This window comes from Nyctereutes procyonoides, unplaced genomic scaffold (assembly GCF_905146905.1).
Source record: "Nyctereutes procyonoides isolate TBG_1078 unplaced genomic scaffold, NYPRO_anot_genome, whole genome shotgun sequence".
Classification (NCBI taxonomy): domain Eukaryota; kingdom Metazoa; phylum Chordata; class Mammalia; order Carnivora; family Canidae; genus Nyctereutes; species Nyctereutes procyonoides.
In genome coordinates this window covers 54,744,133-54,772,066 of record NW_026575125.1, presented here as the reverse complement: position 1 = coordinate 54,772,066, position 27,934 = coordinate 54,744,133, and the positions used below count along the sequence as shown (strand labels likewise).

Below are 27,934 nucleotides of genomic sequence, written 5' to 3'. Positions count from 1 at the left end.
ACTCCCCTTCCACCACCCCTAGTTCGTTTCCCAGAGTTAGGAGTCTCTCATGTTCTGTCTCCCTTTCTGATATTTCCCACTCATTTTTTTCTCCTTTCCCCTTTATTCCCTTTCACTATTTTTTATAATCCCCAAATTAATGAGACCATATAATATTTTCTATGCTCATGGATTGGAAGAATTAATATTGTGAAAATGTCAATGCTACCCAGGGCAATTTACACGTTTAATGCAATCCCTATCAAAATACCATGGACTTTCTTCAGAGAGTTGGAATAAATTATTTTAAGATTTGTGTGGAATCAGAAAAGACCCCGAATAGCCAGGGGAATATTAACATAGAAAACCATATCTGGGGGCATCACAATGCGAGATTTCAGGTTGTACTACAAAGCTGTGGTCATCAAGACAGTGTGGTACTGGCACAAAAACAGACACATAGATCAATGGAACAGAATAGAGAATCCAGTTGTGGATCCTCAACTTTATGGTCAACTAATATTTGACAAAGGAGGAAAGACTATCCACTGGAAAAAAGTCTCTTCAATAAATGGTGCTGGGAAAATTGGACATCCACATGCAGATGAAACTAGACCACTCTCTTGCACAATGCACAAAGTTAAACTCAAATGTGAGACAAGATTCCATCAAAATCCTAGAGGAGAACACAGGCAACACCGTTTTTGAACTTGGCCACAGCAACTCCTTGCAAGATACATCTATGAAGGCAAGAGAAACAAAAGCAAAAATGAACTATTGGGACTTCATCAAGATAAGAAGCTTTTGCACAGCAAAAGATACAGTCAACAAAACTAAAAGACAACCTACAGAATGGGAGAAGATATTTGCAAATGACGTATCAGATAAAGGGCTAGTATCCAAGATCTATAAAGAGCTTATTAAACTCCACACCAAAGAAACAAATAATCCAATCATGAAATGGGCAAAAGACATGAACAGAAATGTCATAGAAGAAGACTTAGACATGGCCAACAAGCACATGAGAAAATGCTCTGCATCACTTGCCATCAGGGAAATACAAACCAAAACCACAATGAGTAATATTCCATTGTATACATAAACCACATCTTCTTTATCGATTCATCTTTCGATGGACACCGAGGCCTCTTCCACAGTTTGGCTATTGTGGACATTGCTGCTAGAAATATCGGGATGCAGGTGTCCCGGCATTTCATTGCATCTGTATCTTTGGGGTAAATCCCCAACAGTGCAATTGCTGGGTCGTAGGGCAGGTCTATTTTTTTTAACTCTTTGAGGAACCTCCACACAGTTTTCCAGAGTGGCTGCACCATTTCACATTCCCACCAGCAGTGTAAGAGCGTTCCCTTTTCTCTGCATCCTCTCTAACATTTTTGGTTTCCTGCCTTGTTAATTTTCCCGGGTGTTATTCTGTATGTTGACAAATTGAACACCAATAAAAAATAAATGTATTATTAAAACAAAACCACAATGAGAAACCACCTCACACCAGTGAGAATGGGGAAAATTAACAAGCCAAGAAACCACAAATGTTGGAGAGGATGTGGAGAAAGGGGAACCTTCTTGCACTGTGGGTGGGAATGTGAACTGATGCAGCCACTGTGGAAAACTGTGTGGAGGTTCCTCAAAGAGTTAAAAATAGATCTGCCCTATGACCCAGCAATTGCACTGCTGGGGATTTACCCCAAAGATACAGATGCAATGAATTGCTGGGACACCTGCATCCCGATGTTTATAGCAGCCATGTCCACAATAGCCAAACTGTGGAAGGAGCCTCGGTGTCCATCAAAAGATCAATGGATATAGAAGATGTGGTTTATGTATACAATGAAATATTACTCAGCCATTAGAAACGACAAATACCCACCATTTGCTTCTATGTGGATGGAACTGGAGGGTATGATGCTGAGTGAAATAAGTCAATCGGAGTCGGACAAACATTATATGGTCTCATTCATTTGGGGAATATAAAAAATAGTGAAAAGGAATAAAGGGAAAGAAGAGAGGATGAGTGAAAATATCGGTGAGGGTGACAAAACATGAGAGACACCTAACTCTGGGAAATGAACAGGGGGTGGTGGAAGCAGATGTGGGCAGGGGGTTTGGGTGACTGGGCGATAGGCAATGAGGCACTTGGCGGAATGAGCACTGGATGTTATGCCATATGTTGGCAAATTGTACTCCAATAAAAACATTTTAAAAAATAAATAAAAATATAACATCTTGGGATCCCTGGGTGGCGCAGCGGTTTGGCGCCTGCCTTTGGCCCAGGGCGCGATCCTGGAGACCCGGGATCGAATCCCACATCGGGCTCCCGGTGCATGGAGCCTGCTTCTCCCTCTGCCTGTGTCTCTGCCTCTCTCTCTCTCTCTCTCTCTCTCTCTCTCTCTCTCTCTGTGACTATCATAAATAAATACATAAAAAATTAAAAATATATAACATCTTAGTGGTTCTTTACATAAGAATGAAACTGGAACACTTTCTAATACCATAGACAAAAACAAACTCAAAATGGATTAAAGACCTAATTGTGAGATCTGAAACCATAAAAATCCTAGAAGAGAACATACGCAGTAATTTCTTTAACATGGCCATAGCAATCTTTTTCTAGATATATCTCTTTAGGCAAAGGAAACAAAAGCAAAACTGAACTATTGGGACTTTGTCAAAAAAAAAAGATAACTTTTGCACAGAGAAGGAAACCATCAACAAAGCAAAAGTAAATTTACTGAATGGAAAAAGATATTTACAAATGATATATGAAATAATGTGTTAATACCCCCCAAATATAAAGAATTTTCACAACTCAACACCAAAAAAACAATTCAATTAAATAATGGGCTTAGGACATTAATAGACATTTATCCAAAGAAGATATACATATAGCTAACAGACACATGAAAAGATGCTCAACACCACTCATCATCAGGGAAATGCAAATCAAAACCACAATGAGATATCATCTCATACCTGTCAGAATGGCTAAAAATTAATGACACAAAAAATAACAAGTGTTGGCAAGGATATGGAGCATAGGGAACTGTTGTGCACTGTTGGTGGGAATATAAATTGGTAGGGCCACTGCGGAAACAGTATGGAGTTTCCTCAACAAATTAAAAATAGACATATTGTATGATCCAGTAATTGCACTATTAGATATTTACTGAGAGAGAATGAAAACAGTAATTTGAAAAGTTATCTGTACTTCCATGTTTATTGCAGTATTATTTACAATAGCCAAGATAAGGAAACAACTTATGTGTTCACTGATGGATAAAGATGTAGTGTGTGTTTGTGTATATGAATATTATATAGCCATAAAAGGGATGAGTTCATGCCATTTGTGACAATGTGGATGGACCTAGAGGGTAAGTAAAATAAATCAGACTGAGTAAGACAAGTACCATATGATTTTACTTATATGTGGAATCAAAACAAAACAAATTAGCTAAAAAACAGAATCACACTTGTAGATATACAGAACAAAGTGATGGTTGCAAGAGGGTAAGGGAGTAGGAGAATAGACATAGGAGAATGGGCAAAATGGGTGAAGATGAGTTGGAGATAAAGCTTCCAGTTATGGAATAAATGAGACATAGGAATAAAAGTTACAGCATAAGGAATACAGTCAATGAAATTGTGATAGTATTGTACGGCAACAAATGGTAGTTACACTTGTAGTGAACATAGTATAATATATAAAGATTTTGAATTGCTATTTGTACACTGAAACTAATATAACATTGTGTGTCAACTATACTCAAATAAGGAAAAATTAGTTTAAGAAAGAAGGCACATCCTGGGCATTAAAACTGCCCCAGGAATCTATGCCAGTGGAAGCGAACAGGAAAAGGACAGATGGCATAGGAAGAATTTAAGCATCAAAAGGGGAAGGGTAAAAAAAGGACTGAAGCTTGAGATTCTATGTTCTCCAGCCCTCTCATTTACAGATGAATAAACTGAGGTTCTGAGAAATCACCCAAATTTCCATCAGTTGCAGACAGAGCAGGGACTAATATCATGGTGTGCTCAATTCTAGGACAGTGAAAATTTTTTTTCAATAAAGCAGTATTTTTGTGGCAGGGTGATTTCCAGAAATATTCACATTTGTGTGTGTGTGTGTGTGTGTGTGTGTTGTCCCTCTATGTCCTCACTTCCTATCTCCCTGCTCTTTGGAAGCCCCTAACAGACCTCTTGCAACAGGGATTTCACAGTGTAGAAAGCAGAAGCAAGCTTAGGTGACCAAATATTTTTTTATAAAAGCCTGAAAATCTCATTGATTATATACTATCATAAAGGAAAAGGAAGAGGCATTGGAAGGCCCAAAGGGAAAAAATAGGAGAGATCCCTACCCCCCCAGCCCTACGGAGAATGGAAGAGTATGTCTGAGGCAGCAGGAACTCAAACACTGATTGAGTGCAATTCCTCAAGGATAGGGAGGGGATGGCTCTAAGGTACCTAGAGGGAAGCAGAGTTTATATCCCTAAGGCTCTCAGCTTTCCTTCTCCTACTGCTGGCATGGAAAATGAGGGTGTCAGTAGTGATTGGAATAGGTTAGAGATTAGTTGCCCTCACCCTAATTAATGGGTACCACAAATGTACCCTGAATTCCAGTTCTACCCTTGAAGGAGTCCTCAGTCATGACTGACAGAATTTTCTGCTTCTCTGTTAGGATAGGGAGTTTGAAGTCAGAATTTAGTTACAAAACAAAACAAAGTACTATTTATTACCTACCCACATCTTAGTTTGCGGACAGATAGATGCTCATTCCATTTTTGTTTCCTTGGAGAACATAACAGTACTTTTAATCTTGGGATTTCTGGCCAGGCAGATCATCATCATCCACTTCCTGTTAGCAATGGGTGCTGCACAGAAGCCTTTGAGAAGCCTCATCAGATGCTCCATGTACTGAGAGAACAACATGGAAAATGTGCTCAGGCATCCAAAGAGAGAAAGTGGAAAAGCAGGAAAGAAACTGAAGGAGCGGAGGAGAGCAGCCTTCAAGAGCCCACCAGACAGCAGCTATTCTCCCAGAGAAAGAGACTGTTTCCCATTGTGGCTATTAAGTGATTTATAATTAAGTACCTCTTCATAAGGTGGTGCTCCAATTGTCGTCATGTTTCCCAGACCACTTATTAACAGGTTTAAGGGGGTCTACCTGGCTGGGAACAATTCCCAGAGATCCAAGGCTAGGGGTGGGAGTAGGGGGAAGGGAGTCCTTTCTTGGGCTTACAAGGGCCTCTGATCTAGGCTTGGAGCTAGGAGACTGATCTGGGCTCAGTGGAATAAGGAAGTAGCCAGGGGTCCTCTTTAGTTTTAGGATGCTATTACTTTGGGCTTGCTGCTGAAGTCATTTCTGGGATTTATTCATCCTTAATATCCCTAATGTGCAACTAACCTGAAGCTTCACTACAAGTATGATAGAAAAATGGAGATTTGGAGTCCACTTATCTGTCTGTGTGAACTTTGGTAAGAGTCTTAACCTTTCTGAGGCTCAGTTTTCTCTTCTTAAAATGAGACATCCTAAAATGTACATAACAACATTAACCTCATAGAGTTAAAGATTGCACAAGATGACATGATTAAAGTGTCTAGTGCCTGCACATATCAATGATACAATTCATTTGGTGATGGATGAATTATTAGCAGTGATCTTTTCCATCATATCTTCCACCCCTACCTGCCCATTCTGTTTCTCATCTTGACTTACAGTCGATGTACTCTATTACCATGAGCAAATCATTTCACCTTCCCATGGCTCCTTTCCCACCTCTATAAAGTGGGGATGAGATCTTCTGCCTACCCACCTGCATCAGGGACCTTTTAAAAGATAATGGAGATGAAAGGAGGTTGCAGATTAGAAAGTGCTACCCTCTGGTCCCTTGCTTTTATTGGCCAGGTCTGAATCCCAGAAGCTATGCATCCCAGCTAAAGTGTAGGAATTATCCAGAGAAAGAACATGGTCGGTAAGGCCTAGAACCCACTGGGGGTGGGGGCAGTGGGGAGCTAGTAGCTTACCCACAGTGTCATCCAAAAGGCTTGTACAAAGATATTTTTTCTGTCGGATTTATATCTGTTCTAAACAGATACTAGGAACAAAGGCCTGTTCACCAGGCACAACCCCAGTCCTTAAGCAGACTAGAGAACAACTCTGGAGCTGACCAAGGTGGGTTTGGTTTCTTGGTGATCCAAAGAACCCTCCACCAACAACATCTCTCCACTGACACCCCCTTCCAGTATTGCAAAGGGCTCCCCAGAGGGTCACAGCCATCAGTCACAGCAGAACAGAAAAAGCTCTTACCACTCATCTCGTCCAGCAGGTCCAATGCACCTGTTACGTGGGATCCACACCACAGAAAATAACTCCACCCCAGGCCAACTGAGTCAGAAAGGGGTGAGGAGTGCTGGATTTAGGCAGTTGAGAAAGTTCTATAGGTTACTCAGTGGTAGCCCAGTCCTCTGACTTGCATATGGAAACTAGCCTAGTAAAATCTATGCCCATGCCACCCACATATTATTGATGGGGAAACTAAAACTCAGAAGGGATTTTCCCAAACCCAACTGATTAATGAGGGATGAAGATTAAGGCAGAAATTTAGGCTTCCCATACTACAAAACTACCTGAATTTCCAATGGATGTAATAAGACCTTCCTGAAAGGTCTTGCTACAAAAGCTCTCTGAGCAACCATGACCCCATTCCTTCCATGAGCAGTACATGGCAGGCAATTCAACATCTATGAATTATTAACTCCCCTCCCAGGAGCTTCTCTCTTTTCTCTCTCATTAAATTGCTTTTATTTTGGGTTTGCTTGATTCATGAGGTACTGGGGGCCACAAACTTCTTTTCTAGTCTGGGAAGGGACCCCAGGGAGCTTTCCTATGTGTCTGTGGCGATGGTCTACAGTCTACAGCAGTTTCAAGCAGCGACTATTTTAGGTCTTCTGGCTTGGGCATGGCAATTGGGAAGAACTCAAAGGAGCCCACTAGCAGGTGTCAGAATCCCTTGCTTATCAGGAGCCAAGGGTAAAACACATTTTTCCCACTCAGCCCCATAGCTGAATAAGTGGAGCAGGCAGCTGCCCAGGCAGCATCTTTGCCCATAAACCTAGGTGAGGAATGCCATTTCTGCAGCTTGGCTGGGGAGTCCCACCATTGGTCTTATCCTTTTCATGGAGTCATCAGTAGGAAGTTGACACCTCTGCCTCCTGGCAGCACACTTGCATTAACTGAGGCTAATTTTAGAAGCGCTAACCAGCCTCTGGCAGTTCTCAAAATGTGAAAAGTGTGATGGAGAGATTACCAACACATCATCAGACATATGGAGGGCATGACTTGGATAAAGAACTGGTTTCCCATACTTTTAGTTTCAGGTCTGGCTTCTGTTTCCCCAATGGATGACCCCCACCCCCTGACAGCCTTCTTGCTTTCTCCATCTCCCTTCAAGGGCAAACTCAACAACCATCGGTCACAGGTATGCTGCTATGGAACAAACCATAAAAATGCACTTTTGTGATGGGGAAGGGTCCTTCTTGAACCCAGTTTATTAGCATTCAGCAAAAGAAATATATGTTGTTACAAATAGGCAGTGCATCAAGATATCCGGGTGTCAGTGAGAGCTAGGATTGGAGAAGTCACAATCCAGACAATTATGTGATATCTCAGGGATAAGGAAAGGGAAACTAGGGCACATCCAGGGATCATGCTCCCCATTTTACACTGGGAGAGAAAAACTCTTACACTTGGGGTGGGTATGTACTGCAGTTACCAATTTCTTCCCTCTGTCCTCCAGCCATTTTATTTAATGTGACTTAAATATACATTCCTGGTTTCTTCTCCACTCCGCCCCCATCTACAGCAGGGAAAATAAGCACCAATAGTAACAGGAATAGTAAATCCCTGTCTCTTGGGATGCCTGGGTGGTTCAGTGGTTGAGCGGCTCAGGGAGTGATCCTGGGACCCCAGGGTCCCGGGTTTGAGTCCCACATTAGGCTTCCCGCATGGAGCCTGCTTCTCCTCTCTCTGCCTGTGTCTCTGCCTCTCTGTGTATCTTTCACGAATAAATAAAATATTTTAAAAACTCCCTGCCTCAGTAGGCCAACCCTCACACATACACATGCTATGTGGATTTTCTTCTTTGGAGTGACTGTAGGATAGAAAAGTGGGAATCAGGCCAGCAATCCATTACCCTCATAGTCACTGTTCCCCAGTGAACTGGAGCAGGACAGGGCAGAAGGAATGGTGGTAGGGGGATAGATACCCCCAAAGCAGCAAGAGGGGTCAAGGAGTTCTCCAACATCTCTTCTGGGCAAATGTCACAATCAACTGAGCTATTCGGAAAGCTTCACACAAGGGTTTCCCCAATGAGGTGGTTGAAGCATCACCGCCATCTGTCTCCTCGGCTTCTTAGGGAGAAAGGGCATGATAGAAACTCCATGTACTCCCCACTGGGTGGAGAATGTCCTCAAAATACTCCTTTGGAGAAATTCAGTATGACAGCACAACATAGGGACTTATTTCAAAATGAAAGCATAAAACATAAAAATAACAGAAAGAGAGACAGAGACAGAGACAAGACAGAGAGATGGGTTCTTCCAGAAAGTCTACATGTAGGGAAGGGGTAGGGCTCAATAGAAAAAATAAAGCCATAAAACAACATGCTATCTACCAGGTTCTCCATGCCTGAGTCACCTGGCATTTGTCATAGTACCTGGGAATCTTTTGTTATCCCTATCATGGAGGGAGGGGATGGACACATTGGGGTGAGGAGACGGGAAAGAGAGAGGGCCCTAGGCAGTTGAGATACCAGCCCTCTGCACAAGCAGCAGCAATTTCTGTGTCGTCTTTGTTTTGTTTAAAACTGTAAACAGCACCACTTAAAAATAAAATATATCAGAAAAGAACAATTGATACATTGTTTTCCATGAATATAAAATGCAAACAATACAAAAATAGATAATTGACTTTTGAGATATATATATGTATGTGTATATATATATGTGTGTGTGTGTGTATATATATATATATATATATATATATATATATATATATATATATAACTTATATGCAACATACACATGGGTAAACTTGAAGTCTCCCTGCTAAATCCCCCATGCCTCCCTCTAGCAATTGGGCCCAGGAGCCAACTGTGAGTGGGGTGGTAGTACTGACAAGGGTGGGAAAGTTGCTGACAACAGGATGAGAGGAACACACTCTGGGTGTAGGAAGCTACTTCCCTGCTTGATACAGCACTAAGGAAGGAGAGAGACTAGTGTTGACCAAAGCTTTTGGCCCAGGAGGCTCATGGACAGGTGCCCAAGATGGGTGCCCCACACGGCAGGGCTTTCTTGAAGGTGTTAAAACACTAAGAAACTGGTAGCCCTGAAAGAAGCCTGCTATTTGGACTTCTCTATCCAGTCACTGGTTCCCCAAGGATTGGCCTCATCTGAGAATTCTCAGGTCAGAGCTGACACTAGATTAGCCTGATGGGTAGCAAGATGATGGCAAACACCTCTTCTCAAGTCATATCTTCCCTTAAATCACAACCACAAGCATGATCCCAGGACTTTGCAATGCAGACATGTTGTTCATCTGGACACAGCCTAAGATATGTGGGCTTGACATCAATACCTTTAGTAGTCCAGGGCATACCTGGTGTCAGCCAAGCAAGCACTGGCTATCTTTGGGGAGAGGCCTGGTTTGTTCTCCCATTGTCAATCTGTGCTGCCATCACACGTTCCCAGCTAGATCTTCCTTCCTCTTCTAGGCTGCAGCTAGGATTTGAACATGAACTATTTGGATATAGAGTGAGACTCAAAGGAGCCCACTTCTGCAGCCATGTACCCTGATTATACCACTTCTGGTGGTGAGAATCCTGTCCCTGGACTGGCAAGGACATTGAAATGGCTTGCAGGCAGCAATGTACAAACCATGACATGTTGCTCAGTTCTAGGCCCTACTCTGTGGTATATGACCTTCCAAAGCCCAACAGAGTGTATCAGTACAATGGCTGTTCCCCTCAGGGGCAGCACCTCTCTTATTTCCCTCTTTTCAATGAGAGAAGCCCTCTGCCCTTGGCCAAAGGCTGACCACCTACTTTTTCTCTTCTTAGATAGGCTGGAGGCCCAGCAGGCTCTGGAGGCTGGTGATGGCTCTACTACCTGCTGTGGCTGGCACAGTCCACATACAGATAGGAGTTGAACTGCCCTGAAGGCCAAGCAGAGAGAAAGGAGGCAAGTAGTGGGATTTCCCCTGTTGTAAAGGCATTTGGTGTTTATTTCCTGCCAAACAGCCAGGCCTATTTCAGCCCCACCCTCCCAGGGCAGCTTTGATAAAGGCCAGACAGTTGGAATTTGGGCACTTCTCTCCTGGGATGCTGTGCTTGGGGTGAGGGCCTTCCTTGTCCTCTTTCTCCAAATCCATGATTTATGTATTTCTTCACAATGCAAACAGCCTGGAGAGTTGGACTAGGTCCCTTGAGCAGTGGTGCTAAGTATAAACTCATTTGGTACTTCCAGTGGGTAAAGCTTTTATCAGAGGTTTGCTTTTTGTGGAAAGAAGCACTACCAACCCTAATCTGAGAAATGGTGATAAAAACCAGCACAAATACATTTCCTGGCCAAGGGGAAGTTTGCCATAAATTTTGCTCCCTTGACTCAGAGGCCAACATTCTGTTCACAAGAGCCCAGTTGCCCTCCTCTCTTAACAGGCATAGAGATAAGTGGGGTAAGGGGCAGGGGTAGGGAGGCAAGCATTATAATTTAGGTCAACACATCCAGGCAAAAAATGTCCCATATTCTATTTCCAAAAAAGAAATTAAAAATAATTTTTCTCTTCTTGATTAATGAGAGGTTGAGTCAGGTTAGATTAAACTGTTACAATGTCTTCCTGACAGCAACTCTTCCTCACCAGTATTTCCCAGCTAGTTTAACATGAAAAATGTGGATGCAGAAAAGTGCACCATTCACTCCATAAATGGCATGGAGTGAATGCAAATCAGAATCCTGAAGCTTGGTAGAGTGAGGACAGGTCATAGTCTTTCCTCTTAAGAAGGCCAGTCCTTTGAGGATGCTAAGGACTTGGCTAATTAGAAATGAAAGCTCTTTAGAGAGACCAGAATAGCAGCCTAGATGCTTTTGGTATCCTGTGTCTTGAGAGTGCTAGCCTGGTGTCTCTGGAGCCTCTTTACAGCATCCAAATGAAGGGGTGGGCAAAGGTTGAGGAACTTTTTCTCTTCTAAGAAGCTGGGTTACCTTGAGCTCTGCAATGTCGAAAATTCTCTCCTGCCAGCAGGGACAAATGGACCTCCTTTTCCTATCCTTCCCTTGCAAGCTGCAAGAACCCTGACACCCTATAGCCAAGCCTAATTTAGGCCACTTCTCTTCCTGTATCTCAGTTAAAAGAATATTTTCCTTGTGAAGAAATTATTAAAATTTCCTTTGGAGTAAAAAAAATTCAAGTGACTACAACTCAGGCATCACAAGCCTAAGAAGAAGGAAAAAAATCCCATCACTCCACAACTCAAGACTTATGGTAGTATCTACAATAGAGCCCTAATTTGTCTTATGTTTATAACTGAATGAATTTGATCATTCCATTAAGTGGATAGCATTTTTGTCTTTAACCTAAGCTATGGCAGACCAGATTAAAAGGCCCCCATCTGGTTACAATGACAAAGTCCATAGCAATAGGCAGTGAAACACATGCTACTTGATCCTCTCTAAGGGCAGCTAGCTGGGGTGAATAGATTATAATCATCTGATGTAATGGTGAAAGCTATGCCAAGACTGAAGGAAGTGGGGGTGGGGAGGATCTGTACCATTATTTCACATTGTTAACAGCAAACAAGACCCCTGTCCTCAAGTGGAAAGCAGTGCAGACCTGGCTGCTCATCAGTGGTTCATCATTCACTGTGTGTGGGGGGAGGGTGGCAGGGGTACTAAGCCTGTGTCAAGGATGCATGCTATATATATAATCACTAACTGGGCAACTGGAATAGGCACAAAAGTACAGCATCCCAAAAAACCCTACATGGGTAACAAGAAACCCCAAAAGGAAAAGCTGGAGCACAGAGCAATAGCAGCCTCCTAGGGCAGATGTACTCAAGCTGAATGTGACCACAGATTGGCAGATGAGGGAAGTGGGAAAACAAAGGCAAAAACTCATTGGAGCTTTCCTTGGCCAAAAGGATTTTCAAGTTAAATAGCAACCCCCACCACCCACCCCTCTGCCCAACCCCTGTTCCCCATTCACATGCTCAGGCCCCATGCCCCCACTCCAGAATAGATAATGACTACTCAGCTAGCTTTCCATTCACAGCAGTGGAGTAGCTGGTGGGAAGGGGGAGAGAGGCACCTTGCTCAGCCATCTCCTTTGATAGGTCAAGGCTGGAAGCCTTGCAGTGAATGGGTTGAGGTTGTTGGGGCTCAGGCTGGACCCTGGGCAGCTGAGGGATGCCATGAGTGATGCCTACAGGCTTGGCCTGGGACAGAGGACTGGAGCTGAAGCCTCCAGAACTGGAAAAGCAATTGGGCTCATCAATAGGCAGCAGCATATCTTGAGGCCTGGCCCTCACACTCTGAAAGGCCTGTGGCTGCAGGTTATAACAAGAGACCATAGGCAGGGGTAGGTACGAAGGCCGAGATAGCTGAGGCCTGGATATCCCAGGTACCCTTGGCTCTGGCCCTGGTACTGACAACAACATTGACATGGCCACAGGAGGTATGCAACAGGCTGTCTGCTCATATGGAGACTGGCTAGAAGACCCATCCAACTGGCTGGGACTTATCCAGGCAGGACCTGGCCCCACTGGGAGAGGACAGGGAGCCCAGGCAGACCAGTCGTAGGCCCCTGGTGGTTCAGTATAAAGGGACAAAGGACTGTCTCGACCCCATTCTTCCTCTTCTTCTTCTTCATTTGAATCTTCCTGCTGAGCCTGAAGCTCATCAGACACTATGTATCCCTGGGCAAGGCGGGAATTGGAAAGCTCCAGCTCCAAGGTCTCTGCAGTGTCCAGGGAGCGACTCCTCCTGTTGAGGGCCATAGCAGCAGGTGGAGGTCGAGGGTGCATGCCAGGCAGTCCCAAATAGCGAGGGAGACTGCTCACACCCCAGGGCAGACCTTGGTAGAATCGGCTGTGGTAGTTGTTGAATGTATGTTTCTGGTAGTAGCCCAACTCAAAAGCTTCCAAGGAAGCAAGGTCTTCATTGTGGAACTCAGGATGCTCTTCACACTTGCCTTCCCCCTCCCGTTCCACATCAGCGATGTCAAAAGTCACCATAGGGGGCAGTTCAGGGAGGTTTTGAGCGAAGGATGAGTCAGAATCAGAGCTGCAGGACATGCTGGAGAAGAGGTTCCCGCTGCTGGTAAACTCCACAAGGGCCTGTGAGAAGCTCACTGTGGCATTCCCTTCCTTTTCAGCCTCCTCTTCCTCTGGCTCCTCAGAGGGTGAATAAGTAGGGTAGGCCCTCCTGGGAGATCCTCCAAAGTTTGCTTCTTGCATGTCTGGCTCAAACATAGCATCACTTTGGAAGAGCTGCATCAGACAGGTACTTTGATCTTTCTTGGAGCAGATTCCCTCAAAACGCTTCTCCAGAGGACGGAAGTCCCTCCAGTCTGGCTCACTGCTTGCAGTGGCAGGGAAAGCTGAGGTGGTTGCCCGATGAGATGTCTGAGAGGCCCCTGATGCCCCTGCTACCAGGCCCATCACTGATGGGCCTAAGGGCCTCATATGATATTCTATGATGGGCTTCTCCTGCCAGGTCTGAACCTCTCGGACTTGAGCCTCTTGAGCATGGGCCTCCCGGACCTGGGCTTCCCTGGCATAGGCCTCTTGGGCCTCTCTGACATGAGCTTCTCGGACATGGGTCTCTCTGGCATGAGTTTCTTGGGTATAGGCCTCCCTGGTGTGAATCTCTTGGGCACATGCCTCCTGGGCCTCTCGGACCTCAAGCTGCTCTCGCCGAAGCTCCCAACACAACAACTGTTTCTGGATAGTCACTAGCCGTTCTTCCTCTGTCTCCATTGCCCCAGGTGGCCTAGAGGAAGAAAAGGGCTCAAAGTTCAAGAAGGGGTCAAATATCTCAGAGCTGTGACCATGGAGGTCATAAAGACAGTCATCCACAGGTGGGGAGGTCTCAAGACTATCATCTGGCTCATAGAACTCATACAGGGCATCTCCACTGTAACTGTCTCGGGGAAGGCAATCCCTGCGGATAAGCCCCAAGGCCTCACCTGAATCATCCTCAAATCCAGGTGTTGTGGAGTCATAATAACCCTCATCACTATTGGGGGCAGACTCTTGCTGGTCACTCTGAGGAGTCAAAAGTTCCCCAGGAGCTAAGCCAGGATAAGATCGAACTGAGTCAAGGAGCATGTAGCCATGGTGGCCTGGGGATGTGATGGGATGGTAGCTCAAATTCAGATTAGACTTTGAATACATCTGGGCACTTGCCCACAGATATTCTAAGTCATAATCTTCTTCCTCCTTGACATCCTCTTCTTCTTCCTCTAATTCCACCTCATCTTCCTCCTCTTCCTCCTCATCATCATCTGGCAAGGCCATCTCCTCTCCACCTCCTTGGTAGGTCACTAGGCAGGAACTTCGCTTGGTCCCATCTCGATTGGCCCTCTGGCCTCCAGAAGCCATGCTGTCTGTCATACTGTCCATGTCTTGCTCTGCTATGATATCACCACAACCTGTCAGTGAGTCAAAACTTTTCAGGGATGTGACATCCCCAAACAAGAGGCTCAGCTGGTCCCCAACAGGGCCATTTGGTGGATTTACCTCTTCTGACATCACTTTCTCCCCTGTTTCTGGACTATGGGGCTCTTCTGGGCCACTAGCTTCTAAGGTAGGCTTAGGTTGCATAAGTGCTGAAGCACAGGCCTCCACAGATTTTTCTGGATCTTTACAGGGTGTCTTCTCAATGACAGCTGGAAAAGGCTCTGGTACTAAAGAAACTTTTGACCCAGGAGCATCTTGAGGTTTGGCATTTTCCTTTCTGGGGGCTTGGAGGATATCCTCAGTATGGTGCAGAATGACTGAGCTCACATGTTCGTGAGGCCTAGCTCTAGCCCCTTCAGGCCCCTTGGCCCTTAGCTCACTTTTTTCAGCCCCAGAGACCTTGCTTTTCCGGTGACGGCGGATACTGCTAAAAAAACCTTTCAGGCCTTTCTTTGGCTTGGACACAGAAAGAGCCTTCTCAGCCTCAGCTTTCTCTGTGGCTCTAGCCACAGATGTCTTGCATCTGGAGTCTGTCTCCAAAACCCCATGGGCACTCTGGGAACTGGGAAGTTGGCAAGATGATTCAGGCAAAGGTAAGGCAAAGCTGGTTCCTTCACTAAAAATGTCTTTAGGGCCATGGGCTGCTTCAGTCAGACCATCATGAGTCTTGCTCTTGCTAAGACCCTTCCTGGAGATGCTTTTCCCAGAACCTTTGCTTCGCCCCCCTCCAAAGAAACTAGGCAGGGTACAGATGCCCTTCTTGCCACCAAAAAGTTTCATGGCAGTTTTCCTTAGCCTACCTGGGCCAGATGAGGGTGGTTCTGACACTGGCCCTTCTGTTATCTCAGCTGCCTTGTTCTTAGCTCCTTTCTCTGCCCCTTGGTCCTGAGTGTCCATAGAGGCTGATGCTCCTTTGGCCTGAGAAGCTTCATCCTTTCCAGTCTCCATGGTGATGGAGACAACTCAGGTATGTTCAGCTGAAAAAGCAGCCTTCTGGCTTCCAAGCACTGTTATACCATCATCAGTCAAGAAGCATCCCAGTTGGGTCTAGAGAAGATGAGAGAAACAAAGATAGAAAGAGTATACTGGTAAGCAAGCATCTAGGCTGGGTTTGTTTTCACAGATGTCTGTTATTTCAGGCTTGAGTGGAACCAGAAAGAAAATAAATGAAGGGAAAACCTTAATACATTCCATATGATTGGCTTGTGGGGCCAGCCTCCTCTGGGACCCATGGCAACAAAGTCCTACATTGAACAATAGGCAGCCATCACCCAGCCGCTCACGGGGTTCACTCCCTTCAGGCCACCCTAGGCTCAGGAGAACACTGGGCAGGGAACTGCAGATGTGGGAAATGCCCAGTTGTGCTGACCACAAGAGGAATTATCAAAGGGGGTAGAGTAGGGGGAGGCAAGAAAAGCAGTAGGGAGGTCAGCTCCAATGACAAAATTTTTGAAAACCTGGCAAAATGGCCCATTGAGTCCTCACTGGGCTCTGCAAGACCTAGGCCATTAGTCTGGTTTCTCACTGACATTTTTCCTGGGGCTATATAGAAATGTAGACCTGAAGTTTCACCTCTTTCCCACAGGATCCCTAAATTGCCTACATGCCCATGCTCAGACCTTCAGAAGCCCAGAATAGGAGCCTCATAAATCCACATTCCAGAGCTATAATCCAGGATCTGCTAAAAGCACATGGTGGCCTTGGGGCAAGGCACTCTCCAAACTTCAATATCCTTGGCCTAAGAGGCCTGGCAATACTTCTCCCACATAGTGGTTATGTGAAGGGTAGGTCTAGGTCAGATTATCTATTGACTGTCCTGCTAGGAAAAAAATTTTAATGTGGCTCTTGGCAACTGGAGCCCTCATGTTCCACTTTAGAATCATGAGGCCAACTATTTCTTCTCCACTCCTCTCATTATTTTGGCCCCCATATAGCTCCCTTTCTAGAAAGGGAACTCCTTGAAGGCAAAACTCCTCGTGATTCATATTCCTGGCCTATAAGTTAGAATCTCAGTGCTACTCATAAATAAGCCTGGTATAAGGCACACGCTTCTGGTCTAGGCTCCCAATCTTCCAAACATCCAAATGCCACAGAGATGTAATAAAAATGACTATCCACCATCCACCTCAACTCATGTCCTTCATCCTAAGTCTTATGTTTTCATTCTAGTGACTATAGCTGGTTGACAGATGGATCAGTGACCAGTCTGCTAAAACCCTACGACCTATTCCTGGAAAGTTCCTCATCACTGTGTCCCCTCTCTGTAGGGTAGCCACCAGCAGACAGGCAGCTAGGGTAAAGAAGGGAGGCAAAACAACTGCTGGGACCCAGAAAGAGACAGGCAAGCCCTGTTGGTGTCCCTGGAGTAGTTTGCCAGCTCATCAACCCTATAATTGGTTGCAAGAGTATTAAGACTCACATATTCACCTGCAGTGGAAGATTACGGACCAGCACTGGGGATGGAGAGAGAAAAGCAGCTACCTACCCCTGACCTCATTGGAGGCTCTGATCCTGTCCTGCAAACATTAATTTTGTGTCTTGTGCCTTGGATTGACACTTGAATCATCAGTGTGACCAGGCTTCCATCAGGACCATTCTGCATAACTGAATATTAAACTTGGAGCAAGGTAATGGCTGGTTATCCAGAAAATAAAAGAGAAAAAATATCATCTGATCCTTTCTCTGCAGAGATCTGCAATGTCATTTGCTCGGGTTAGGTTTTTATTTTTTCTGGATGACTTATTTTTACATGATATTGTTCTAGCTCAGCTCCGTCTCCCCTACCAAGAGTTAGCCCTACAGAAGTGCCACCCTGCCCCCATCCCAAAATGGACAATCATATACACAACCATTCAGAGTTCTCTCCTCATGGATGAGATGAGAGCAGGGGCCCTATCATCTATCTGAATTCCCCACTTTACAAAGCACAGATGTTTTTACTTCAGCTCTGAAAATTTTGACAGTGTTGTCATTTATGGTGCTAGACATGGGAGAGATGGGACAGCAGTAGTGGAAATATGAAATTGTATTCCTCTCTGTGGAATTTGTGAAATAAACATCTCCTGAATATTTGGTAAGTGATAGACATTGAGCTCAGTTCTACAAAGTAGACCAAGAAGGGGAAACCCCTAACTAATGCTTTTGTGGGAGTGCCTGGGCTAATAGGTACAGGGTCCTAAATATAGGATACACAACATAATACAAGCCTTAATACATTGCTTAAGATGCAGGGTAGAGTATTATACTTCATACCTTGTTATCATATCCCAGGATAAATTTGAAAAGCAAAGATAACCCCTGGGTTCAGAAAAGCTACTTTGAGAAGGCATTCACTCTGAACCTTGTCAGACAGGAGTTAGTAGAAATGGCAATGATTTATGGGAGGGGATGAGTGAGACTAGGTAATATGGCTGGGCATCAAGAAAGACCAATGGCCAAGTGGAAGACCACATGGGCCTAAACATCCTTGTGGATAGAAAGCTGAATTTCCCTGCTAGGTTTGGGGATGGAGTTATGAACAGAGGGATTAAGCAAATTGAATTTAAAAATATTTTACTTATTTATTCATGAGAGACACATAGAGTCAGAGAGAGAAGCAGGCTCCCTGCAGGGAGCCTGATGCAGCACTGGATCCCAAGACCCCAAGATCATGACCTGAGCCAAAGGCAGATGCTTAACCATTGAGCCACCCAGGTATCCCTGGCAAATTGAATCTTAAAGAGGGTTGCTTTTCAGAACCTTGATGCCCTGGCTGGAGGGCAGTTCCTATTGGCCTTCTCTTACCCTTGCTCCTGTGCTCCATTGGGGTAAAAAGCCAGCCCCCTACTTCCTACATTGTCCCCTTCCCTGCCACAGGAATCTGCAGTGTGTGTGGAAGGAACCATGAGCTGCAGAGCTGGGTTCCAGGCTATGCCAGGGGACCTTGAATAGGCCAAGCCACCCTTCTTAGGCCTGAGCACTTATGAAATGGAGATCACTAGAGTGGTGGTATGAGACTTAGATGGGATAATGGATACCAAACATACTTTATAAACTGTAAAGTGCAGTGTAAATGAGAAAGATTGATATTGCTATTATTATTACCACCTTCCAAGTCAGATCTCAGTTTCTTATGAAGTAGTAGACCATGTGTAAAAGGCCATTTATTTGGGAAAGGCATTCACTGTGAGGAGCCCAGGGGACCAGCTGCCTTGGCCATGCTGAGGAGGAGCCAAATGTGAGGGGATTTTAAAAACAGGAGTGTGCATTTATACAAAGTCTTTTGATAAGGGCGATTTTAAAAGCCTTCTACATGTGTGTGGTGGGAGTGGGTGAACTAGGCAGCGGTATCTCTGAGACTGGGATTCTGTCTCCACAACTTCAGGGCCCCCTCCTAAGTAGGACCAGGGTCATCTCCGCTGGCAAGGACCAGCTTTGAAACTATGCTGTCTCCCATTTCCCTAACTTGTCCTTCCCAGGGCCATGTACCTCCCCACAGCCACCCATAATGTCTATGCCTATGCCCCCCACCCAAAGATAGAAGAATAGGAGGTGGCAGGAATCACCCATAGCTGGCATCCCCCTAGCCCAGCCCTACCCATACCCAGATCCCTTCTCCATACTCCTTGCTACCCTACGTAGTCCCAGTGCTGTCCTTCCCCAATGGGCTATGTGCCTTTATTTGGAGCCACAGAATTGACTGGCCAGGGGAGTGAGGTGGGGCAGAAGGCAAAGGGGCCAGCAAGGGACAGACTCTGCAACCCTTCCAGGTTGTAGCTCACTTCCCTTATGGTTCCTGCCAAGAAAGTGGTACTGCCAAATGCAGGGCCCCTCAACCCTTAGGTTTCTCAACCTATATGACTAAGGGCTACTCTAGGGCTACTCTGTGGTCCCTGGCAGGGGCTGTTCATTACAGCTGCTGCTATCATGGCAGGGAGTGGGATATGGCCATCTCTGCTCCAAGGACCAGCCTCAGGCCATGCTGGGACCAGTAGAAGGCTGACTACTAGGGCAGAGCTTGTTTCTCCTCCCTTCTTCTCAAAACAGAAGCAGGAGAATAGCCACAAACTTGCCCCAGGAACCCTTCTTAGTGAGTAGGAAACAGCTGCAGCCTGAGTCTTACATATTTTGCTCCCAGCTCAATTTCCTGGGGCTAGCTCAGGCAACTTAGAGTCCGGGGAAGAAGTGTGTGGATTCATGCAGTAGCTCCAGAGGCATGACCTCAACCAGTCATAGTTCCCTAGACCTCCACCAAGTAATTTTCCTGGGGGCAAGCCTACTCTGGACCCATCTTGTCCTTGTGTATGGTGGGGGTGGGGAGGTGGTAACTAAGGAAGCAGTGGTGAGGATAGGGACACCCCCTCCCTCAATACACACAAGAGTCAGTCATTTCTGCACTATAATAGGCTCTGCCTACCTGGGGGGAATCTAGCAAGTTCTTTCAGTTTCCTCAACTGGAAAATGAGGCTATTTTAAGAGTGTCTACCTCTTAAACTACTGTAAGGAACAAAACCAATGTATATCTGTATACCAAATAAAATTCATTATATAGTAGAGGCTCAAAAGCATAGCAACTAATTTTTTAAATAAATTTTTATTTATTTATGATCGTCACACACACACACAGAGAGAGAGAGAGAGAGGCAGAGACACAGGCAGAGGGAGAAGCAGGCTCCATGCACCGGGAGCCCGACATGGGATTCGATCCCGGGTCTCCAGGATCGCGCCCTGGGCCAAAGGCAGGCGCCAAACCGCTGCGCCACCCAGGGATCCCCAGCAACTAATTTTTAAAATATTTTCTTCCAATTATAGTTGGCCAATTTTCCAGCAGCATAACTGCTTGGTTTTTGTAAGTCACCAAAACTCCTTGGGCTTCAGTTGCCCCAAATGGTAAATGAAGGTGACTATGTAGTTATCTCACAGGAGGCTTTAGATGCTCTTTTAGCCAACCTTTGTTTTGATATTCAGGGACCTCCAGTTGAGCACTTGCCTCCAGTCAGCCTCCAGTCAGCTACTGCTAAAGGTATCAACATGGAAAGAAATGCAAATCAACAGGCAGCCTTCACCCAATGGGGCACATACCAGTTTACAAAGAACTCCCCCACTCCCTCGCCACCACCCCCATTTGCCCTTCCCAACAATCCATTAAACAGTCCTGGTGTGATACGGTAACTCCTTGTCACAGAAAAGGAAACTTTCTAGGCTTGGGAAAAGACTTAACTAAATTCATGCAGTGGGATGGTGACAGAGCCACACCAGCCCCCAGGCTTCTGGAGTTTCCATTGCAATGCCATTTTGCTGCACAGGGCTAATCCCAATCCAAATCCAAGAAGAAAGACTGAGAGCAAGGACTGAGCAGGTTTTCCTCACACCTGAAAGCCATCATCTCCCCTTCTCCCTACACACGTGTCCCAGCTCAGCTGAGCTTTCTCTGAATCATTTCCAGTCCTTGCTTGGCTACCACTGTTTTGGCCCCACCTAGTACATTCCAGAATGCCTGCTGACTTCAGAATCCAAGGACTGCCAACCCAAAACTGTGGCTGCTCTCCTCATCAGCAACTCCACCACAACCACTCTCAAACTGTGGCACACATGCCTTTACTCTCCTTTTCCTTGGGAGATAAGTTTGAGGGGCCAAAAAAAGGTTCAAACAGAAACCTGCCACTGGGGACAAAGATGAGAATTTGAGCTACTGCTTAAAGGAAATAACTTATGAGATGATCTGGACCTTGAACCACCCATTTCTGAAGCCCACAGCCAAGGTACACTCTCAAAACCATTTGTTCAGGGTCTGAAGGAAGGGCTGCCTGTCTTCGCACCCTTTCGTGTAGAGACTGCTGGCAGGGGTAACACAAGCAACCTCTGCAACCACCTCTCCCCTAACTTGCAGCCTTACCATTAAGGAGCACGTCCTCTCAAGGGGGTATCCCATAACCTCTAGATGTAGCACAGACCCCCAAAATGAGCCCTCTTGCCTTGGCTCCCATTTGCCCACCACCAGCCCCTCAAATAAGTTAGCATACATAGCCAAGGGCAATTCATTCTGGCAGGCCTCAGACTGTCTGTTCATCTCTCTCAAATGGATCCTTCTTAATCTTATAGTCACTATATTTAATACAGAGCAGGATCTCAAATAACGTTGGTTCAACTGAAATCTAATTCAGCTAGAGTTTGTCAGTCCAGAACTAAAATGCTAACTTCACCCCTTACAAGTGGTAGGGTTTGAGAAATTGGCCTAACCTCTCTGAGACTTAAACACCTTATCTAGAAAATGAAGAAAATGCTACCTATCGTGCAGGATTGCTGTAAGAATCAGAGATTATAAATCAATAGGGTAGTTACTTAAGCAGATATTCAATAAAAGACCCTTGTGCTAGGGCCTCCTGCAGCCACCTTCTCCACTCTAGCTCCTCAGCTGCCAGCCCATGTCCTCTGAGGTTGACACAAGCCTCTTAGCTGAGTTCTCTCTGCTTCTTCCCTGCCACAACTCTAAAATCCCACCTTTCCCTCCCCATATTCATCTTCCTCACACTCTTGCCAGATTCATTTTTACAACCCTGATTTCAATGCAGCACTCCTCTACTTACCAAATTATTCCACACTGCCTATAGTATCAGAGTCAAACCCCTTTCCCTGACCTTCAGGACTCACTCACATTGCATGCCTCCTGCTGTTTTCCTAGCCACACTTCTCTACTCTTTAGCCCTCAACACATAGGGACTTCTATAGTCTGGAAGGTATGGTCACCAGGACATCATTTCTTCCTAGAAATTGGCTTTCCTGGTAAGCCTTCTTCATGCTCCACCTTCTCCTTAGGCTGTTGAGATTCCCTGCCCAGCTTGCCTGGAATGATGGGGGCTCTAGGAGCCAAGCCATCTATTTGCTACTCCCTTCTCAGGGTCCCAAACTTCCTTAGAGAGGAATATATCTGAGGTGGGTGCCTTGCCTGCATAGTAAGGCTTCTATGTCAGCACTAACCCAGCAAGAGGGGCATCAAAGACAGGTACCACCTCCCCCCACCCAGTTGAGATGAAGAATAAGAGGAGCTAACTCCAAGGAAACAGATGTGACAAGGTAGCCAATAAAAGCCTGAAGAGGAACAGCTGGGTCAAATGAACAATGGAGACCCTGAACTTACCCATGTATCCACTCCCCTGTATGTACTATACTCTATATGAGAGACCAGGTAAGGAAATTGAGGCTTGGGAGGGGATCAGAATCAGTGTACTCAGAGGAAGAAATCTTGAATTGAGGGCCAGGATCTTTGTGCTCCTTTGTAAACTTGAGCAAATCCCTTCCCTGTTCATGGCCTCAGTTTCCATATCTAGAAATGGGAGATTAAACTAGGAGTCTGCTTGCCCCAGATTGTGTGTGAAGCCAGGAGAAGGATAGTCCTGTGCCCAGTTTTCCAGTGGCTGAAGAAAAAGAGCCATGGTTGGGGCATGTGATTTTGGGGGTCCTAGGCTTCAGTGGAAGGCCTACATGCCTAGCCAATAGGGCTCAGTCCACCACTGTACTACAGCCCAGCCTCACTTCTCATGCTTCCCTCCACAGAACCCCACCAAACATTTTATTTTTTCAAAAAGCACTAGGCCTGGCCTGCAAATATTCCCCATATGTCCAGAGGGGAAGGGTATCATAACTGGACCAGCCCAGCCTCTCTCCACTGAGTACCCCCAAGGAGGGAGGACTGACGAGTGCTGGATGGAGAAGTTGAGTTAGTATCTGCTTGGAAGCCTAGCAGGGAAAAAATCCTGTAGGAGATGAAAGCACTGAAGGCTCTGCAACGAGAACTGCAGATCAAAAAGTCCCAAATGCCCCTGTAACACCAATATATCTCTACCTGTGCTGCCACCAAGACTCCTCATATTATTTTCTTCATTGTCTATATTATCCCCTAATCCCAAAAGGGGAGGTGTGGGGAAGCAATGCACCCTCACTCAGACGGCACCTACACCTCTTCAGTGGCTCTGGTTTCCCTAACTTTATTCCTAGAGATAGACTTACACATGCACAGGTTTGAACAATAAGACCAAGGAGAGGAGGTGAAAAGCTCTGTGACTATCTAATTCAGAGAACAGAAGTTGGGAATAGGAGAGACAGTTTAATGCCCATGAAATCTCCAATGGTTTGTTAAGCAGGAGCAATGATGGCCAGCTGCCCCCAACTTCATCCCCCAACTCTCTCTCTCTCTCTCTCTCTCTCTCTCTCTCACACACACACACACACACACACATACACACACACACGCTCACATGCACACAAGCATGCACACACAGTTTATGTATGGCATGAAAAGCTCAGATTAGCCCTAAGAAGTTCCTGGCAGTGTGAGATGTGTGGCTGAGGAATGAGTGACACAAGGAGGAAATGCCTCCTCTGGAGCCTTTATGTTTATCACTTAGTTTATTTGCCTGGACTGATTCAAGGCAGGGGAACTGATGGAATAACACAGGACATGCCTTCTTCTACCCTAGAGTAGCCTATCTGCGAGGGAGCTGGAAGCCCCTCTGCCGTGGCAGCCTATCCCTAAATGCTGTGTGGCCTTAAGGAAGTCCCTGTTGCTTTCCAGCATCAGAATTTCCATCTCATAAGCACAGGAGTCCAAACTGGTACTCCCTGAAGGTCTGTCCAGTTGGAAGGATGGAGATCATCAGAGGCCTGTGAGATATTTAGCCTCTACCATATTGGTATGCAGGCTCTAGGCACCCTCCTTCAACTTCATCCCCTGCAAAGCTTAAGGGAAGCTAACATGGCACAACTTCCTCCAGAGAAAGCTGCCCTTTGGTTCTATGTCCAGATTCAAAGGTGACCTCTTACAGTTCCGACTTACAGCATGCTTTCAATCTCTAAGACCTCTTTCTAAAATCCCGTATTATAGCATATTTGTATATACGCATAGAAGTATCAAAACCTCCCAATTTTTGGGATCCCTGGGTGGCGCAGCGGTTTGGCGCCTGCCTTTGGCCCAGGGCGCGATCCTGGAGACCCGGGATCGAGTCCCATGTCGGGCTCCCGGTGCATGGAGCCTGCTTCTCCCTCTGCCTGTGTCTCTGCCTCTCTCTCTCTGTGTGTGTGACTATCATAAATAAATAAAAATTAAAAAAAACATTTAAAAAAAAAACCTCCCAATTTTCCATTCTTCAATGGCCCTTTCTTCCATTCTCCCAAGATCAAGATGCCCATTCCACAGCCTGACATTTGGGAATACCCATCACTGGGCACCAATCTCCTCTCTGCCTTAAATGCAACAATCTCAACCTGAAGTCACATCTTTCAGCTTGGTTACCAACCACACCCTCACATTCCTAATTTTGCTTATACTACTACCCTATACCTAGCCAAATCCCTCTAATTTCTGGAAGCTTCCAGGGTGATCTCTCTGCATATACAGATTTCTTCTCTCTCTCCACAGTAGTTTGCCTCTAGGCTCATGAATCAGCAACCAAAGATATGTGTAGTCTGGGGTCTAGGCAGTACAGATCTTGAGCTTGCTGTTGAAGGGAGACATGATTTATTTTGTTCTTATAGTTGCAACCCATCACCCTTCTCCATTCTCATTAGGTATACTCAATAAATATCTGAGCCTTGAGTATCATTTCTCTAATCACTTTCATATGGATCAGGACAAGTGTAACTTGGAGAAGATCTTCTTGAAATATCCACAAGGACAGCAAGTCTTTCTGGAGCATTCATGAATTGTTATGCATTGCTAGGCTTTGAGGGGGTTGTGGCTGAGTTCAAGGTTTCATTTACCCTTCTGAGGGTAAATGATCCATGATATCACGAAGACAAAGTAGAGGCAGGGAGACCTAATTATAGTTTGTCTCCTATTATAATTTAGGCCCCTAAGTGGCCAAAGGATGCAGGCAAGCCTGGAGGAGTTCTGAGAAAGAAGAGTTCATTATGGGTTGCAAGAGACAGGTGGAAAAGATACCCAGGAGAAGTTGGGCCCAGAGCTAAGGCCTGAGAGGGAAAAGCATTTGGGCAGTGGTTTGGGTGTAAGGAGGGGAGTTATAGATGGAAGAAATAGGTGGTTGTTGGTTTGAGGCAGGGCAGAAAGCAGGTCTAGCCCTGAGCTGCAGCCCTAGCTGCAGAGGGTTGGTTTCTGTTAGTGTCTGGTCAAAGTAGCAAGAAGTGACTGTTGTGCATTATCTGCAGTCCTGGCTGGGTCACAAAGGTCCCCAGCTAGCCTTCCCCCAGGTGAGGGATTTACTCCTCTCAAATACCCAGTTTTTGCAGCCCACAGCGTTCGCCACCTCAGAGACTGGTTAAAGGTCCAAGAGCCTGCCAGCCGCTTGGTCACCTTGTCTCTCCTGTTCTTGGGAAGACCTAGAGTGTATTGCCAGAAGAAAACCATGGGACAGCGACTGAGAGGTGGGTGGGGATGAATGTGAGAAGCTGTAATGGCCAGGAGAGGGCTCTGCTAAAATGCCCTCAGGTGGGGCAGGGAGTCTAATAGCACAGTACCCTCCACCTAGCCCATATCCATGCCTGTGCAGCAGGCCAGCAGAGTGACAGAGGTAAATGTTTGTGTGCAGGAGGAGACTCCCCTTGACCATGTGGGCCATGACAAGATGAGCCTGACCAAACCGAGGCCAGCTCTGTGGGGCTAGTTCAGCTGCTACCTGGGCACCTGGACTGTGGATCACATGGAGGCCACAGCCAGTCTTTGCCAGGGAGCCTAGGCAAAGTCCTGCAGTCAGGTGGTCACCAGTGTCAGAGGTGTCAGCAGTAGACAATGACAGCAGCTCAGCAGGCTGGGTATTTTAAGTAACTGCAAAGTTGGAGGGTTTGGCTGTCTCTCTACCTCTCTCACACAGACCCAAACAGTGTGTTCTCTACTACAATAATTGCTCCTTCGGCCTCTGGCACAGAAATCCCCCACCAACACGGTGCTTATCACTATTTTTAAATGGGAGGCAGAAGAGAAAAAAGCGGCCTGTGTTCTCCAAGGGGAGAAGAGGCGGGTTGAGAGGGGACAAAGCGGCCTTGCAGATCTAACCCAAGGACTAGCTTGAGCTGCAGCCCCAGCCTAAGGTCCAGCAAGAACTCCGTTGCCAGTCTGCCTTTCTGCGGGTGCGGGCGCCAGATGTGCCTGGAGGCCCAGGAGCAGGGGGTAAGGCTGGTTGGGGCCCACAAGGCCAAGGTTCCTAAGTGGACAGCCCACAGGCCCAACTGAGCTTTCTGGGAGAGAAGGCCGACAGTGTGGATAGCCCAATCCACGCCAAAGCTAGTATCCATTGGGCCCAGGCCAGCGCGCTGGCTCCATCCCGCAGAGTGGAGAAGCAGGCAGGGGATGTGCAGGGGAGAAGGGGCGGCAGCTGGGCCGCTGGGGTGAGCAATACCCACGTAACACAGCTGTTGCAGCTAATGTGCTACAACAAAGCTGCGGAGCTCCGGAGCTCCCGGCCTACAAATGCACCGCTGGGGGTGCTGGCTGGCGGCTCCCCTCCTGGGCCCCTGCGGTAGCACGTGTGGGCCCCATCCCCGCCTGCCCCGTGAGCCTGGAGGAATGGCCCAGGCTAGCCTGCTAGCCTACCCGCCCTCTACGCCCTCTCTAGCTGCGGTCGCCCGCTCCCAGAGGACTTTGCTTTTCCCCTCACCAGCCAGTCCTCAAAGCTGGTTCCCCGGGAGAACGGAGAGCGGCCCGAACGCCCACTGGCCCAGCTCTTGGAGCCCCTCTTCAGGGTGCCAGAGCGGAGCACGCGGGACTGCACCGGACTGCTGGCAGGCGGAGGCTCCCGGCTGCGCGCAACGCTTACCCGGCCGAGTCTGGTTTCCAGCCCGGTTATTGTCTGCTGCGTCGCACTGGCCCAGGCTGGAGCCTAGGCTGCTGTGGCTGAGATCACCGCCACTGCTGCTCCCGCCGCCGCCACCGCGGTTCCAGTCACCTCCTGCACTGGCTCCCCTTCCCCAGGCTTGGGGGAGCTCCCCCATACCCCCTCCCCACCGACTCCACAGACACAGGGTGGGGCGTCCGCGCCCTGATTGGCAGACGTGTGGCCCAATCGCCACTGTAGGAAGGCGTGTCCTGACCCGCCCACTGTTTTCCTTGGTGCCTTTTCCTTTAAATGCAAATAAGCATGGGCGTGGTGTTGGCAGAAGGCGGAGAGGGTGAAGAACCCCTTGCTGGGACTCCTTATTCCCGCCCCCACACTTGGCGGGTCTGGGCTTGGCTACCCAGCGAGCCCGCAGTGCCGGTCCCGCCCAGATGGGGCTCGCTGGAACCC

General features: G+C 46.7%; 1 protein-coding gene across 2 annotated transcripts; it reads right to left on the bottom strand.

The window, feature by feature from the left end:
* Nucleotides 1-45: 45 nt before the first annotated feature.
* AMER1 (APC membrane recruitment protein 1) lies at nt 46-27,652 on the bottom strand. 2 transcript variants are annotated; one of them, XR_008666205.1, is made up of 3 exons: nt 27,467-27,652; nt 4,735-4,908; nt 46-719 (listed from the first exon to the last, which is right to left on the bottom strand). XR_008666205.1 is itself a non-coding variant. In XM_055338619.1 (2 exons), the coding sequence occupies exon 2, from the start codon at nt 15,669-15,671 to the stop codon at nt 12,291-12,293; it is 3,381 nt and encodes a 1,126-aa protein (XP_055194594.1). In that variant the 5' UTR covers nt 15,672-15,770; nt 27,467-27,652; the 3' UTR covers nt 9,032-12,290. The 2 variants fall into 2 exon arrangements, 1 of the variants encoding a protein (XP_055194594.1); XM_055338619.1 differs by lacking the exons at nt 46-719; nt 4,735-4,908 and adding an exon at nt 9,032-15,770.
* Nucleotides 27,653-27,934: the final 282 nt, after the last annotated feature.